At 37.9% G+C, this 18,809-nt stretch overlaps 1 protein-coding gene across 3 annotated transcripts in view; it reads left to right on the forward strand.

Annotated features, from left to right (window-relative positions):
- ANKIB1 (ankyrin repeat and IBR domain containing 1) overlaps positions 1–18,809 on the forward strand; it is a 267,100-nt gene that overhangs the window by 235,445 nt on the left and 12,846 nt on the right. For all 3 annotated transcript variants that reach the window (XM_054655962.2, XM_016945131.4, XM_016945132.4), the window contains 4 exons: positions 1,684–1,814; positions 16,747–16,881; positions 18,037–18,123; positions 18,214–18,280. In XM_054655962.2, coding sequence (XP_054511937.1) covers positions 1,684–1,814; positions 16,747–16,881; positions 18,037–18,123; positions 18,214–18,280 — 420 coding nt within the window. The remainder of the gene's footprint in view (positions 1–1,683; positions 1,815–16,746; positions 16,882–18,036; positions 18,124–18,213; positions 18,281–18,809) is intronic.

Here is an 18,809-nt window from a genome sequence, read left to right on the forward strand (position 1 = left end):
AGTGCACTTAGAGTTAAAAAAGAAAATAAAACAAAACCAACTTGATTGCTGACATTCTTGCAGGAAAAAAAAATTTAATCATGCATCTGGAACTCTCTAGCCCCTAACTCTGTCCATGGAAGGGAGAGGGAAGTTTATAAAATGTAAAATTTAGAATCTTTAAAAACCATGGCATTCCTTAAGATTGCAGATCTCAAATTATAGTAAAATAAGTTGAGTTTAAGAAAATGAAGAGTATAAGTTTGATTAGGGATGGAGGGTGAGAGGAGCTTGCCAGATGGGCCATATCATAATAGGCTTTATATTCTTTGCAAAAGCAATTGGATTTTATCTTGTAGTCAGTGGGGAGAAAATTAAAAGATTTTAAGTGGTGTGTATTCTAAAAAGATCACTGTGGGATGGGTGGCTGGCAGGGGATGGGAGGATGAAGAAAAGTTGGGTAATGGGAGCCGGGCGCGGTGGCTCACGCCTGTAATCCCAGCACTTTGGGAGGCCGAGGCAGGCGGATCACGAGGTCAGGAGATCGAGACCATCCTGGCTAACATGGTGAAACCCCATCTCTACTAAAAATACAAAAAATTAGCCGGGCGTGGTGGCAGGCGCCTATAGTCCCAGCTACTCGGGAGGCTGAGGCAGGAGAATGGCATGAACCCGGGAGGTGGAGCTTGCAGTGAGCCGAGATCGCACCACTGCACTCCAGCCTGGGTGACAGAGCAAGACTCTTGTCTCAAAAAAAAAAAAAAAAAGTTGGTTAATGGGGACAAACATAGAGTTAGATAGAGGACAATATTTCTTATATTTCAAAACAACTAGAAGGGAGGACTTGAAATGATACCAACACATAGAAATCATAATTACTCAAGGTGGTGGGTACTTCAGATGTCCTGACTTATTACACATTCTATGCACATTACAGTCACATCTACCCATAAATATGTAAAATATTTTGTGTCAATAAAAGAAAAACATGGAGAGATTTTTTAAAAATCACTGTGCCAGCAGTGTAGTTGGAGGTGGGCCCTTGAAGGAACTGGGGAGATAAGTTGGTTTTCTATGCTTTAATTGTCTAGGCAAGAGGTATGAAGGACCCTAGCTTAAAGCAATAAGAACTGGGAATGGAGAGGAACCAGATATGATAGAGAAAGAGGGTGTAATAAATGAGATGCTTAGTTTTAGATATGTCACATTGAATTAATTTTAAGCTTATCCAGAATAATCATGGATAAAAAAGATGTTGATATTTTTTGCTTTTTACTATGGTAAAGAGTTTCTGATCATTATATTTGCATCTGGCCTGTTAAGTAAATTATTTTCTAAAGTAATTGTTCTTTCTGTAATTTTCTGTGATACAATAGTTATTTTAAATGGAGTAATATGTTGCTTTTTTTTTTTAAACTTTTTTTGTGTATGTTGTTTTTGATCCCAGTTTATTTGGGCACAAGTTTATGGAGAAATCGCCCTTAAACCAGGTTTCATGAATAGGTCTTTTGGAACAGAGTTCCTTATCTTAGGCTATTCAAAATGAAGCAGTTTAAAAGTGTTGCCACAGACCCTGATCAGAAAATAAATATTTTATTAAAATTGAGAGACAGCCTGCAAAGAAAAGTCTGGAGGGTTTTTTTTTTCCCCCAGAAGTTGTACACTAAATCATTTATTTTTGTGATTGTGTTTAATATCCCAAAGTTGTGGGAGTTAGTGAAGCCTACGAGGATGCCGCCAATTGTCTCTGGTTATTAACTAACTCCAAGCCTTGTGCCAACTGTAAGTCTCCAATACAGAAGAATGAAGGCTGCAATCACATGCAGTGTGCTAAGGTAAGAAGTTAAAGAGGATTTTGCATGCTTTGCATTTGGAATCTTAATTTAGTTTGATTGTCAATCCAAAGGATAAATTATTTGAGGGGGCCTGGTGCAGTGGCTCTTGCCTATAATCCCAGCACTTCAGGAGGTTGAGGCAGGAGGATCACTTGAGGCCAGGGGTTCAAGACCAGCCTGGGCAAAATACCAAAACCCCATCTCTACAGAAATAAAAACAAAAACAAAAAGGTAAGTGTAAGAACCTATGGTATTCAACCAGAAGATCAGAAATTCATGAATCCTTCCTTGCTAGTCACCTTCCCCAGTGAGAGTCTTGAGAGAGGTGTGTGTGTGTGTGTGTGTGTGTGTGTGTGTGTGTGTGTGTGTGTGTATCAAATGATTAACAAAGTGCTGCCTTATATAGATCTCTTGCAAAGCTGTTTTTGGAGCGTACGGCTTAGACTCAAGGCCCAAACTAGGCCCAAATCCAGTCCATATACTGTCTCCATACAATCGGCTCTCTGTATCCATGGGTTTCATATTGTTGGGTTCTGCATTCATGGATTCAGCCAACCACAGATCAAAAATACTTAGGGAAAAAAATTGCATCTGTATCGAACATGTACAGATTTTTTTTTTGTAATTATTCCCTAAACAATGCAGTATAACAACTATTTACATAGCATGTACATTGTAAGATACTATAAGTAATCTAGAGATTATGTAAAGTATACTAGAGGATGTGCATAGGTTAGTATGCAAATAATACACCATTTTTTGTCGGGGACTTGATTATTCTCAGATTTTGGTGTTTGCAGGAGGTCTTGGAACCAATCCTCCATGGATACCAGGGAACACCTATATATAGATGTCTGTATAATACAAGAACCCAAAGCAGTGGCCAGACTTTAGGTCTGCTAATAAAACCCTCAATTAAATAAGTAACTCTTTATTATATTGAAAATGAAAATGCCAACCAAGATTCACTTGGCTGAAAAATACTTAATATAAATGATTAATGTTAGAGGTCAAAAAGGCTAGATAGAATAAATACCCTCTTTACTTACGTGTACAGGAAGAAACAGCAGTGTGTTTAAAACAAATATGCTGGTATGTTATTAATATTTTATTAATCCCTACCTACCTACATTTATGAACCTTTTTTTGGTTTAAAATTATAATGATATTCTGATTTTTTTTGCTTTATCATTAGAAATGTCATCTATGTATAAAATGATTATTTAAAGTTATTGAGAGGAAAGTGTATTTTTTTTTCTAGTTTAGGACATGAAGGAAATTTAAATGGTTAAGATTCCAGTAAAATATAATAATATCTTCTAGGTACTACTAGATTTTTAACTTTGAGGCTTAATGATTATTACTATACTTGCAAAAGAATGGCAGTTACAAAATAATTTTTATAAGTCTGTATTACTGTAAAATTAACATAAGTGAATTGGCTTAGTGAGGCAGTAATAATGATTCTCTAAGAGGCAGAAAGAAAAACCTAGGGCAGTGTTGTGAGCAAAATATTCAAAAGTGTTATTTATTGTTCAGCTAAAGATCCAGCCAAAATTATTTCATCCATTTGTGTTCTTATCTCCAATGTCCATATCTTTTTTATTCCTCTTGGAAAATCTAATATAGACTACATAGATGTATAAAGAACTATCAAATGACAATAAAAATTTATAGTTGGCTGCTGAGACAGACTCCAATATTATCTTTATTTCCTGCATAACACCTACTGGTAGTAAATACTTGATGAATATGTATTGCATTCATGAATGTTTTCATGAATTAATCTGGCTGCTAATGTAATCCAACTTAAACAGGCTTTGCTTAAGCTTCTGTTGCATTGAAAAGAAACATTTACTTATAAGCTATGTAAATGTAGTAGTTGTATTTATTATACCATCTGAAGTGTTTGCATTGAACAATAAAAGCTGACAAGTAGCATTCTTACTGTGACACAGAAGACTTATGTAAAAGTATCACATTACTGCAGCAAAATCATATATACTATATTTTAAATGTGTAGGTGTAACAACATGGTCATGTGTAATTGAATCCATGCGCTGACATAATTGGTAAATCATAACGTACCTTTACTAATGCCTCAGCATTGATTATGTATGATTCAGTAGGCAGTTTTTACTTTTGAACTCAAATGTGTTTTTAAAGAATGAGAAATTTCTTCCCCTAAAAATAAGCTTGTTTATTTTAAAAACACTTTTTAAAATTTCCCTTTAGATAATTTAAATTGTGCATTCTTAAATATTTTAAATCATGTATAGTATCTGATTCTGTATAACTGTATGCTATAACGTTTTTTCCATTATAAAATGTAGAAGATTTAAATGCCATAATTACTAAGGTATATCTGTTCATTATATATTCAAACTGCATACTGAAACTGTGGACTGTGCCATCTTTTTAAGTACTCATGGAGCACTCACAAAAAAATTAACCATTGATTATAAAAGTAAAACCCCAATAACGTTCCAAAAAATAGAAAATAGTACAAATAATATTCTCCGATCATAAGGGAGTAAAATAGAGATTAAGGCCAGGCATGGTGGCTCACGCCTGTAATCCCAGCACTTTGGGAGGCTGAGGCAGGCAGATCACCTGAGGACAGGAGTTTGAGACCATCCTGGCCAACATAGTGAAGCCTCATCTCTACTAAAAATACAAAAAATTGTCTGGGTATGGTGACAGGCACCTGTAATCCCAGCTACTAGGGAGGCTGAGGTAGGAGTGTCACTTGAACCTGGGAGGCGGAGGTTGCAGTGAGCTGAGATTGTGCCATTGCACTCCAGCATGGGCAACTAGAGCAAAACTCCATATCAAAAAAAGAAAGAAAGAAATTAATAGTAAAGTTACAAGATGTCTTTTAGAAATTTTAAATAGCAACTCTTGAGTAAAAAAGGAAATAAAAATGGACTTTCAAGAATTTTAAAACAAGGGTAATGAAAATACTACTTAACAGAACTTGAGGGCCGTAGCTAAAGCAATGCTGAGAAATGTGCATCACCTTATTTAAACTAACGCAGAATAAGGAATGAATTAAGGATATGACTCAAAAATTTAGAAAAAAAATAAACTTGAAGAAAACCAGGAGAAAGGTTCTGTTTTTTTTAATGCAGAAATCAGTGACTTTAAAACTGAAAACGCGACTAATAAATAAATCCAAAAAGTGATTTTAACAAAAAATAAGATAGATAAACCACTAAGCTAACATAATCAAGAAAAAAAAAAATGAAGGTGAGGGAGTTCAAAGACACAATATGAAGAATAAGGGAGATACAGCCATATCTCAGAGATACTGTGGTCCAGTTCCAGACCACTGCAGTGAAGCAGATATCACAGTCAAGTAAATCACAATTTTTTTGTTTTCCACTGCATATAAAAGTTTAACTGTAAACTCACACTGTCTGTTAAGTGTAATAGCATAATGCATTTTTTAAAGTACATACCTTAATTTAAAAATACTTTATTACTAAAAAATGCTAACTATTATCTGAACCTTCAGTGAGTCATAGTCTATTTGCTGATGGAGAGCCTTGCCTCAGTGTTGATGCTGCTAACTGAACAAGGTGGTGGTTGCTGAAGGTTGAGTTGGCTGTGGCAGTTTCTTAAAATAAGACAACAATGAAATTTGCTGCTTCTGTTGACTGCCTTTCACAATATAATACTGTATTATAGAATTTGACCTCTGATAGAACTTTTAAAGTTAAAGTCAGTTCTCTCAAATCCTGTCACTGCTTTGTCAGCTGTTTATGTAATATTCTAGTCTTTGTTGTCATTTCAACAGTGTTTACAGCGTCTTTACCAGGAGCCTATTCTGTCTCAAGAAACCAGTTTCTTTGCTTATCCGTAAGAAACAACTTCTCCCCAATTCAAGTTTTATCATGAGATTATAGCAATTCAGTCACATCTTCAGGCTGCACTTCCAGTTCTTTTGCTATTTCTACCACATCTGAGGTTATTTTTTCCACTGAAGTTTTGAACTCTTCAAAGTCATCCATGAGGATAGGAATCAACTTTTTCCAAACTCCTGTTCATGTTGATATTTTTACTTCCTCCCATGAATCACAAATGTTCTTAATTGCATCTAGAATGGTGAATCCTTTCCAGAAGATTTTCCATTTACTCTGCCTAGATCTGTCAGAGGAATCACTATCTGTGGCAGCTTTAGCCTTACAAAATACATTTCTTAAATGGTAAGACTTGAAAGTCAAAATGACCGCTTAATCCATAGGCTGCAGAATGGATGTTGTGTTAGCAGACATTAAAACATTCATTTCCTTGTACATCTCCATCAGAGCTCTTGGATGACCATGTGCATTGCCAATGAGCAGTAATATTTTAAAAGGAATCTTTTTTTCTGAGTAATAGCTCTCAACAGTGGGCTTATAATATTCAGTAAACCATGCCGTAAACAGATGGGCTGCCGTCCAGGCTTCATTGATCCATGTATAGAGCACAGGCAGAGTAGATTTAGCATAGTTCTTAAACGCCCTATGATTTTCAGAATGGTAAATGAGCATTGGCTTCAACTTAAAGTAACTGGCTGCATTATCCCGTAACAAGAGTCAGCCCATTCTTCGAAGCTTTGGAGCCAGACATTGACTTTTCTGTAGCTTTGAAAATCCTAGATGGCACTGTCTCCTACTAGAAAGCTGTTTCATCTACATTGGAAATCTGTTGTTTAATGTAGCCACTTTCATCAATGATCTTAGCTAGATCTTCTGGATAATTTGCCACAGCTTCTACATCAGCACTTTCTGCTTTACCTTGCACTTTTTTTTTATTTTTTATTTTTATTTTTTTTTTGAGACGAAGTCTCGCTCTTGTCCCCCAGGCTGGTGTGCAATGGTGGATCTCAGCTCACTGCAACCTCCGCCTCCCAGGTTCAAGCGATTCTCCTGTCTTGGTCCCCCAAGTAGCTAGGATTACAGGCGCCTGCTACCACGCCCGGCTAATTTTTGTATTTTTAGTAGAGAAGGGGTTTCACCATGTTTGCTAGGCTGGTCTAGAATTCCTGACCTCAGGTAATCCACCCTCCTAGGCCTTCCAGAGTGCTAGGATTACAGGCGTGAGCCACCGTGCCCGGCCTACCTTGCACTTTTATGTTATGAAGATGGCATCTTTCCTTAAACCTCATGAACCAATGTTGGCTAACTTTAAATTTTTCTTCTGCAGCTTCCTTACCTGTCTCTGTCTTCATAGAACTGAAAAGAGCTAGGGCCTTGCTCTGGATTAGGATTTGGCTTAAGGGAATTTCATGGCTCATTTGTTCCTCCATCCAGACCACTCAAATTTTCAACATATCAACAATAAGCATGTTTCATTTTCTTATCATTCGTGTGTTCACTGAAATAGCACTTTTACTTTCCTTCAAGAACTTTTCCTTTGCATTCACAATTTGGCTAACTGACACAAGAAGCCTAGCTTTCAGCTTATCTTGGCTTTTCAACATGCCTTCCTTACTAAGCTTAATCATCTAGCATTTGATTTAAAGGGAGAGATGTAAGGCTCTTCCTTTCACTTGAACACTTAGAGGCCCTTATAGGGTTCTTAATTGAACTACTTTTAATATTGTTGTGTCTTAGGAAATAGGGAAGCCCAAGGAGACGGAGACAGACAGAGACAGGAGAATGACTAGTTAGTGAGGTGGTCAGAACACATACAACATATATCTATTAAGTTTGCCATCTTATATGGGCATGGTTCATGGTGTCCCCCAAATATTACAATAGTAACATCAAATATCATTGATCGTAGATCACCACAGCAGATAAAATAATAATTTAAAAGTTTGAAACATTATGAGAATTACCAAAATGTGACACAGACGAGCAGTGAGCACATGCTGTTGGAAAAATGACCAGTAGACCTTCTTCATGGAGGGTTGCCACAAACTTCAGTTTGTTTAAAAAACAAAAACAAAATGCAGATCTGCAATGCACAATACAGCAAAGTGCAATGAAACAAGGTATGCCTGTAATCAAAAAAACAAAGCAAACTAAAATAATAAGGACTATAACTTCATTCAACTCTTCCAGATATTTTGAACTTGGATTTGAAGTGGATTGGCTTTCTAAGAAAGTATTATTTATTAAAACTGATCCTAGAAGAGATAGAGTATCCCAAAAAAAACCCATTCCCATAGAAGGGGAAAAAAGTTTTTCAAAAATCTCCCACACCTTACATTAACACTTAAAGCAATGGGCCCGGATAGTTTCACGATAGAATTTTACCAAACCTTTAAGGGGCCGGTAATTCTAATTTTATTTAAACTGTTCTTGAGAGTTAAAAAAAAAAAAACTTAAAACTTTCAAAGTATTGTTATAAAGTGAGTAGAACCTTGATATCTGCTTCACAAGAGTATAAAACTTAAAACTGTGGATTATTCTTACTTATAAAAGTGCAGTAGTCCTACATATTACAGGGATAAAACTCTACAGATATTAGCAAACATAATCCAGCAGAGCACATTCATGAGTAATTAACCAAGTAGAGTTTATTCCAGGAAGACAGGTTAATATTAAGGATTGCTGATCTGGAATGCTTGGAACTGGAAGTGTTAAGGATTTCAGATTTTTTTTTCATTTGGAATATTTGCAGTATACCAATTGAGCACCCCTAATCCACAAATTCACAATCCATGTCAGTGCTGAAAAAGTTTTGGATTTTGGAGTATTTAGGATTTCTGATTTTTAGATTAGGGATGCTTCCACCTATATAAGAATGGTTCAGTATTAGGAAAGTTGATGTTGTACCTCGTGTTATTGGTAGATCCAAGGAGAAAAATTACATATTTTCTATAGCTGCTGAAAAGCTATTTGACCAAAAAAAAAAAAAAAAAAATCAACAGTCATTCTTTATAAAACAGTCAAAGAAATAGAATGGATTCTTTCTTAGTATGATAAAAATAAATTTACCTCATTTCAAAAGCTAGCATATTTAATGAGGAAACTAGAGTCACTCCCACTAAATTCAAGAACAAGATGAAGATATTTTTCATCACTAGTATTATTAACATTAGATTGAAGATACCAGTCAACATAATTAGACAACAGAAAGAGATTAGTGATATAAAAATCAGAAATGAGATAAAATTATCACTTTTTGCAGATGACGTGATTGTATACCTAGAAAATTCACAAAAATCGACTGAAAAACTGCTACAAACAAAAATTCAGTTAAGTAGCAGAGTACACAATTACTATGCAGAGTAATAACCTTCATGTGTATCAACAACAGTCAAGAACCTTCATGTGTATCAACAACAATACTGAAAGACCTCATTTATCTGGAAACAAATTTAACAAGAAATATGCAAGACTTATGGGGAAAAAATGTAAGCCCACTGTAGGTCACAAAAGATGACAAACTAATTGAAAGACAATGAAGTTCTTAGATAGAAAGATTCCATCAGAAATAGCAACAGGTTTTGTTTCAGAATCTAAGTAAACTAATTTAGGCTGGGCACAGTGGCTCACGCCAGTAATTCCAGCACTTTGGGAGGCCAAGACAGGCAGATCACAAGGTCAGGAGATCGAGACCATCCTGGCTAACAGGGTGAAACCCCATCTCTACTAAAAATACAAAAAAATTTAGCTGGGCATGGTGGCGGGTGTCTGTAGTCCTAGCTACTCGGGAGGCTGAGGCAGGAGAATGGTGTGAACCTGGGAGGCGGAGCTTGCAGTGAGCCGAGTTACTGCCACTGCACTCCAGCCTAGGTAACAGAGCGAGACTCCATCTAAAAAAAAACTAATTCAGAAGTTATACGGCGGGATTAAGGGGAAGCAAGAATAGGAAGTCTGAAAAGGAGCAGTGAAGGGGAACTAGCCTTGTCAAATAGCCATATTATGAAACCTCAGTAATTCAAACAGTGTAGTGCTGGCACATGAAACAGGATAAAAAGAAAGCCTACAATATAGACAAAGATACGTGGGAATCTAGTATATGGTAAATGTGGCATCTACAACCAGTGGAGAAACATGAGTTATTTAAATGGTATAAGGACTACTGGGCAGCTGTGTGAGAAAGAATAAAGTTGAATTCATACTGTATCCTATATAGTCAGATAAATTCCAAATGACTCAAAGATTTAAAGTTTCTTTAAAAAATAAAATAAACCAGGAGGTCTTTTCCAAGATGGCCAAATAGGAACAGCCCCAGTCTGTGTAGCTCCAATGATCGACACAGAAGACAGGTGATTTCTGCATTTCTAGCTGAGGTACCTGGTTCATCTCACTGGGACTGGTCGGGAAGTGGGTGCAGCACACGAAGGGCAAGCCGAAGCAGGGCAGGGCATCACCTCACCTTGGAAGCATAAGGGGTTGGGGGATTTCCCTTTCCTAGCCAAGAGAAGCCGTGACAGACTGTACCGGGAAAATCGGGACACTGCCACATAAACACTGCACTTCTCCAACAGTCTTAGCAAATGGCACACCAGGAGATTATATCCCACACCTGGCTCAGCAGGTCCCACACCCACGGAGCCTTGCTCACTGCTATTCCGAGATCTAACTGCGAGGCGGCAAGCCAGGCTTGGGGAGGGGCATCTGCCATTGCTGAGTAGGTAAACAAAACGGCTGGGAAGCTCGAACTGGGTGGAGCCCACCACAGCTCAACAAGACCCCCCTGCTTCTGTAGACTCCACCTCTGGGGGCAGGGCATAGCTGAACAAAAGGCCACAGAAACTTCTGCAGACTTTGATGTCCCTGTCTGACAGCTCTGAAGAGAGCAGTGGTTCTCCCAGCACGGTGTTTGAGCTCTGAGAACAGACAGACCACCTCCTCAAGTGGGTGCCTGACCCCCATGTAGCCTAACTTGGAGACACCTCCCATTAGGGGCCGACTGACACCTCATACAGCCAGGTGCCCCTCTGAGACGAAGCTTCCAGAGGAAGGACCAGGCAGCAATATTTGCTGTTCTGCAATATTTGCTGTTCTGCAGCCTCCGCTGGTGACACCCAGGCAAATAGGGTCTGGAGTGGACCTCCAGCAAACTCCAACAGACCTGCAGCTGAGGGTCCTGTTAGAAGGAAAACTAACAAGCAGAAAGGAATAGTATCAACATCAACAAAAAAGGACATCCACACCAAAACCCCATCTGTAGGTCACCATCATCAAAGACCAAAGGTAGATAACACCACAAAGATGGGGAGAAGCCAGAGCAAAAAAGCTGAAAATTCTAAAAACCAGAGCACCCCTTCTCCTCCAGAGGATTGCAGCTCCTCGCCAGCAACAGAACAAAGCAGGATGGAGAATGACTTTGACAGTTGACAGAAGTAGGCTTCAGAAAGTCGGTAATAACAAACTTCTCCCAGCTGAAGGAGGAAGTTCGAACCCATCACAAGGAAGGTAAAAACCTTGAAAAAAGATTAGATGAATGGCTAACCAGAATAAATAGTGTAGAGAAGACCTTAAATGACTTGATGGAGCTGAAAACCATGGCACGAGAACTACGTGACGCATGCATAAGCTTCAGTAGCCAATTCTATCAAGTGGAAGAAAAGGTATCAGTGATTGAAGATCAAATTAATGAAATGAAGCAAGTAGGGAAGTTGGGAGAAAAAAGAGTAAAAAGAAATGAACGAAGCCTCCAAGAAATAAGAGACTGTGTGAAAACACCAAATATACGTTCGATTGGTGTACCTGAAAGTGACGGGGAGAATGGAACCAAGCTGGAAAACACTCTTCAGGATATTATCCAGGAGAACTTCCCCAACCTAGCAAGTCAAGCTAACATTCAAGCTCAGGAAACACAGAGAACACCACAAAGATACTCCTCAAGAAGAGCAACCCCAAGACACATAATTGTCAGATTCACCAATGTTGAAATGGAGGAAAAAATGCTAAGGGCAGCCAGAGAGAAAGGGCAGGTTACCCACAAAGGAAAGCCCATCAGACTAACAGCAGATCTCTTGGCAGAAACCCTACAAGCCAGAAGAGAGTGGGGGCTAATATTCAACATTCTTAAAGAAAAGAATTTTCAACCCAGAATTTCATATCCAGCCAAACTAAGCTTCATAAGTGAAGGAGAAATGAAATCCTTTACAGACAAGCAAATGCTGACAGATTTTGTCACCACCAGACCTGCCTTATAAGAGCTCCTAAAGGAAGCACTAAACATGGAAAGGAACAACTGGTACCAGCCACTGCCAAAACATGCCAAATTGTAAAGACCATCAATGCTAGGAAGAAACTGCATCAACTAACGGGCAAAATAACCAGCTAACATCATAATGACAAGATCAAATTCACACATAACAATATTAACCTTAAATGTAAATGGGCTCAATGCTCCAATTAAAAGACACAGACTGGCAAATTGGATAAAGAGTCAAGACTTATCAATGTGCTGTATTCAGGAGACCCATCTCATGTGCAGAGACATACATAGGCTCAAAATAAAGGGATGGAGAAAGATCTACCAAGCAAATGGAAAGCAAAAAAAAAAAAAAAAAAAAAAAAAGCAGGGGTTGCAATCCTAGTCTCTGATAAAACAGACTAAACCAACAAAGATCAAAAGAGACAAGGCCATTACATAATGGTAAAGGGATCAATTCAACAAGAAGAGCTAACTATCCTAAATATATATGCACCCGATACAGGAGCACCCAGATTCATAAAAAAAGTCCTGAGAGACCTAAAAAGAGACTTAGACTCTCCCACAATAATAATGGGAGACTTTCTAACACCCCACTGTCAATATTAGACAGATCAACGAGACAGAAGGTCAACAAGGATATCCAGGACTTGAACTCAGCTCTGCACCAGGCAGACCTAATAGACATCTACAGAACTCTCTACCCCAAATCAACAGAATATACATTCTTCTCAGCACCACATCGCACTTATTCCAAAATTGACCACATAGTTGGAAGTAAAGCACTCCTCAGCAAATGTAAAAGAACAGAAATCACAACAAACTGTCTCTCAGACCACAGTGCAATCAAATTAGAACTCAGGATTAAGAAACCCACTCAAAACCGCACAACTACATGGAAACTGAACAACCTGCTCCTGAATGACTACTGGGTAAATAATGAAATGAAGGCAGAAATAAAGATGTTCTTTGAAACCAATGAGAACAAAGACACAACATACCAGAATCTCTGGGACACATTTAAAGCAGTGTGCAGAGGGAAATTTATAGCACTAAATGCCCACAAGAGAAAGCAGGAAAGATCTAAAATTGACACCCTAACATCACAATTAAAAGAACTAGAGAAGCAAGAGGAAACACATTCAAAAGCTAGCAGAAGGCAAGAAATAACTAAGATCAGAGCAGAACTGAAGGAGATGGAGACATAAAAACCCCTTCAAAAAAATCAATGAGTCCAGGAGCTGGTTTTTTGAAAAGATCAACAAAATTGATAGACCGCTAGCAAGACTAATAAGAAAAGAGAGAAGAATCCAATAGATGCAATAAAAAATGATAAAGGGGATATCACCACTAATCCCACAGAAATACAAACTACCATCAGAGAATAACATAAACACCTCTACTCAAATAAACTAGAAAATCTAGAAGAAATGGACAAATTCCTGGACACATACACCCTCCCAAGACTAAACCAGGAAGAAGTTGAATCTCTGAATAGACCAATAATAGGCTCTGAAATTGAGGCAATAATTAATAGCCTACCAACCAAAAAAAGTCCAGGACCAGATGGATTCACAGCCAAATTGTACCAGAGCTGCCAAGAGGAGATGGCACCATTCCTTCTGAAACTATTCCAATCAATAGAAAAAGAGGGAATCCTCCCTAACTCATTTTATGAGGCCAGCAGCATCCTCATACCAAAGCCTGGCAGAGGCACAACAAAAAAAGAGAATTTTAGACTGATATCCCTGATAAACATCGATGCAAAAATCCTCAATAAATACTGGCAAACCAAATCCAGCAGCACATCAAAAAGCTTATCCACCAAGATCAAGTTGGCTTCATCCCTGGGATGCAAGACTGGTTCAACATACACAAATCAATAAACGTAATCCATCACATAAACAGAACCAAAGACAAAAACCACATGATCATCTCAATAGATGCAGAAAAGTCCTTTGACAAAATTCAACAGCCCTTTGTGCTAAAAGCTCTCAGTAGACTAGGTATTGATGGAACATATCTCAAAATAATAAGAGCTATTTATGACAAACCCACAGCCAGTATGATACTGAATGGGCAAAAACTGGAAGCATTCCCTTTGAAAACTGGCACAAGACAGGGATGCCCTCTCTCACCACTCCTATTCAACATAGTGTTGGAAGTTCTGGCCAGGGCAATCAGGCAAGAGAAAGAAATAGAGTATTCAATTAGGAAAAGAGGAAGTCAGATTGTCCCTGTTTGCAGATGACATGATTGTATATTTAGAAAACCCCATCATCTCAGCCCAAAATCTCCTTAAGCTGATAGGCAACTTCAGCAAAGTCTCAAGATACAAAATCAATGTGCAAAACTCACAAGCATTCTTAAACTCCAATAACAGACAAACAGAGAGCCAAATCATGAGTGAACTCCCATTCACAATTGCTACAAAGAGAATAAAATACCTAGGAATCCAATTTACAAGGGATGTGAAGGACCTCTTCAAGGAGAGCTACAAACCACTGCTCAATGAAATGAAAGAGGACACAAACAAATGGAAGAACATTCCATGCTCATGGATAGGAAGAATCAATATTGTAAAAATGTCCATACTGCCCAAGGTAATTTATAAATTCAGTGCCATCCTCATCAAGCTACCAATGACTTTCTTCACAGAATTGGAAAAAACTACTTTAAAGTTCATAGGGAAGCAAAAAAGAGCCCACATTGCCAAGACAATCCTAAGCAAAAAGAACAAAGCTTGAGGCATCACACTACCTGACTTCAAACTATAGTACAAGGCTACAGTAACCAAAACAGCATGGTACTGGTACCAAAACAGAGATATAGACCAATGGAACAGAACAGAGGCCTCAGAAATAACACCATGCATCTATAGCCATCTGATCTTTGACAAACCTGACAAAAACAAGAAATGGGGAAAGGATTCCCTGTTTAATAAATGGTGCTGGGAAAACTGGCTACCCATATGTAGAAAGCTGAAACTGGATCCCTTCCTTACACCTTATACAAAAATTAATTCAAGATGCATTAAAGACTTAACTATTAGACCTAAAACCATAAAAACCGTAGAAGAAAACCTAGGCAATACCATTCAGGACATAGGCATGGACAAGGACTTCATGACTAAAACACCAAAAGCAATGGCAACAAAAGCCAAAATAGAAACATGGGATCTAATTAAACTAAAGAGTTTCTGCATAGCAAAAGAAACTACCATCAGAGTGAACAGGCAAACCTCAGCATGGGAGAAAATTTTTGCAATTACCCATCTGACAAGGGGCTAGTATCTAGAACCTACAAAGAACTTAAACCAATTTACAAGAAAAAAACAACGCCATCAAAAAGTGGGCAAAGGATATGAACAGACACTTTTCAAAAGGAGACATTTATGCAGCCAACAGGCATGAAAAAATGCTCACCGTCACTGGCCATCAGAGAAATGCAAATCAAAACCACAATGAGATACCATCTCACACCAGTTAGAATGGCGATCATTAAAAAGTCAGGAAACAACAGGTTGCTGGAGAGGATGTGGAAAAATAGGAACGCTTTTACACTGTTAGTGGGAGTGTAAACTAGTTCAACCATTATGGAAGACAGTGTGGCGATTTCTCAAGTATCTAGAACTAGAAATACCATTTGATCCAGCGATCCCATTACTGGGTATATACCCAAAGGATTATAAATCATGCTACTGTAAAGACACATGCACATATATGTTTATTGCAGCACTATTCACAATAGCAAAAACTTGGAACCAACCCAAATGTCCATCAATGATAGACTGGATTAAGAAAATGTCGTACATATACACCATGGAATACTATGTAGCCATAAAAAAAGATGAGTTCATGTCCTTTGTAGCCACATGGATGAAGCTGGAAACCATTATTCTGAGCCAACTATCACAAGGACAGAAAAATGAACACCACATGTTTTCACTCATAGGTGGGAATTGAACAATGAGAACACTTGGACACAGGGCAGGGAACATCACATACTGGGGCCTGTCGTGGTGTGGGAGGATGGGGGAAGGATAGCATTAGGAGAAATACCTAATGTAAATGACAAGTTAATGGGTGCAGCAAACCAACACGGGACATGTATACATATGTGACAAGCCTGCACCTTGTGCACATGTACCCTAGAACTTAATGTATAATAAAAATAAAATAAAATAAAAAATAAATAAACCATTAAGAGTACCTGAAGACAATATAGAATGGGAAGATCTTTTTAACTGACTCAAAATCCTAAGCATAAAAAAGGATGTATTTTCATACTGAATGCTCATATTTTTGGCACTGTCTGATAATTATGGTAATTAAGTTGGAATTTACATTAAAATGGGAAACCGTTTTTATATCAGCTGTTCCACTTAGAGGTCTTTTAAGCGTAGTTCTAGTTTCAAAACCAATTTGTCAATATTGCCAGAAGTTTTTCAGATAGACTGGTGGAGCTTTATAGACCAATGTCAGATTAGAATGCACTTAAAAATGAAACACTTTCCAAAGATATTATTTGGAAAGACTATCTTGTTGATATTTTTAATGGTTCCTTGTGATTACTTCATAATATTATGCTTTACATTTTAATATATCCCTATAAACAATAATTTTAAACTACCCCCACATCTTTCTATAATGCAGATAAGGTCTCCAGAGGACACATGAGAAATAGGGCATGTCTTTGAGAAGATTTGTTACTGGTCACACAAGCACAATTATTTAATCTTTACAGATTGGTTGGCTATAAAGCAGAAAATAATTTGCATATTAATATGGGGAGATGTTTTCATCTGTGTTTTCTTTTGAAGTGCAAGTATGACTTTTGCTGGATTTGCCTTGAAGAGTGGAAAAAACATAGTTCGTCCACTGGAGGTTATTACAGATGTACTCGCTATGAAGTCATTCAACACGTGGAGGAGCAATCCAAGGAAATGACTGTGGAGGTAAAGAGAACCAATTAAGCCAAGACATCTCTCTAAACCGCTCACTGCCACTGGAATTATTTTGTATTTTTCTATTTTCATCTTAATAAAGTATTAAATTGAATATACTTTATTATAGCCTTTAATTTCAACAAAATAGCTCTGTAAACTTGAGAGCTTTTTCCCTTTTACATTTTCCTTTTTTTAATTTTGGTGGAGATCTGTATGAAAAGTCTGATATATCCCAGCCTACCTCTGTAAATACTTAAAAACAATTTTAACATTAATATCAACAATGCAGTATTACATTATACTGTACAGGAAGTGTCTTAGTCTGCTCAGCTGCCATAGAAAATACATAGACTGGGTGGCTTACCAGAAATTTATTTTTCACAGTTGTAGAGGTTGTGAAGTCCAAAGTCAAGGTGCTGGCCAATTTGGTTCTTGATGAGGGTTCTCCTCTTGGTTTGCAGACAGCCACCGTCTCACTATGTCCTCAGGTGGCCAGAAAAGACAGAGAGACCTCTGGTGCCCCTTCCTCTTCTTTTAAGGGTACCATCCTTATCAGAATAGGGCCCCACCCTGATGACCTTATTTAACCTTTATCACCTTCTCACAGGTCCTGTCTTCAAATACAGTCACATTGAGGGTAGGGCTTCAAAATATTAATTTTAGGGGGAATACCATTAGTCCATAGCAAAAAGCCATGTAATAAAACATTGAAGGCCTTGGCCTTCAATGTGGCTCATGCTTTTAATCCCAGCACTTTTGGGAGGCCGAGGCAGGTGGATCACTTGAGGTCAGGAGTTCAAGACCAGCCTGGCCAACATGGTAAAACCCCATCTCTACTAAAAATACAAAAATTACCCAGGCATGGTGGTGGGCTCCTGTAATCCCAGCTACTCAGGAGGCTGAGACGGGAAAATCAGTTGAACCTGGGAGGCGGAGGTTTGTGTGAGCTCAGATTGCACCACTGCACTCCAGCCTGGGCGACACAGCGAGACTCCGTCTCAAAAAAAAAAGAAAAAAAGTATTGTTTTTCTGTCAAGAAAATAATTCGCAAATCTGAATGCACTACTACCTATCACTAATAAAACTTTTAAATGCTTCCCCCAAAAAACTATTTTAGTAGCTACTAGTTTTTATAAAAGTCATTTGTGGACTTTTGTTTTCTAGGCTGAGAAAAAACACAAACGATTTCAGGAACTTGACAGATTTATGCACTATTATACAAGATTTAAAAACCATGAGCATAGTTATCAGGTATGTCCCAAATCATTTCAAATGAGCTGACCTATACTGTTGTGAATAAATAAAGAGAATGGTTTAAATTCTTTATTTCTATTCCTTTAGCTAGAACAACGCCTTCTTAAAACAGCCAAAGAAAAGATGGAGCAATTGAGCAGAGCTCTCAAAGAAAGTAAGTTATAAGTTGTATGTGTGATAATTAATATAAAATATCTTTCCATGCTTGTCATTTCACTAGTAGGTTAGGCCCTGAAAGGAATACATTATGTTCATTAGCTTGTTCTGGTACTGTTTTGAGTTCTTTGAAGCCCTGAGTGCAGCTTAGCAGATGAGGCCTCTGTGATTGGATTTTCTACCCAGCACCTAGCCTCCTCCTCTTGATGCAGCCTGTGGTGTTATGACATAAAAACACTTCATGATTTTGCTTACTCTGTGTCACTGCCGATGCTCTACAATGTTGGGAAAAGTGGATGGGTACTAAAGGACATCACTGACTTAGTCAGAGAAGCAAGATACACGTGCTACCCAATTGTCATGTAACTGAATACCCAAAAATTATTGAGAAAATTTAGCAGAGTGCCTAAGGGTGTGGAAGTCAATAACAGTTTGGGAAGAAATCATTTCACTGGTAAATAATGAACATTGGGGTCAAAAAGCGAAGCTATGAGGTGGAGCTAACGTATGGGTCCTAAATTATAAGT

The sequence above is a fragment of the Pan troglodytes genome, chromosome 6, assembly GCF_028858775.2.
Source record: "Pan troglodytes isolate AG18354 chromosome 6, NHGRI_mPanTro3-v2.0_pri, whole genome shotgun sequence".
In the NCBI taxonomy this organism is placed as follows: domain Eukaryota; kingdom Metazoa; phylum Chordata; class Mammalia; order Primates; family Hominidae; genus Pan; species Pan troglodytes.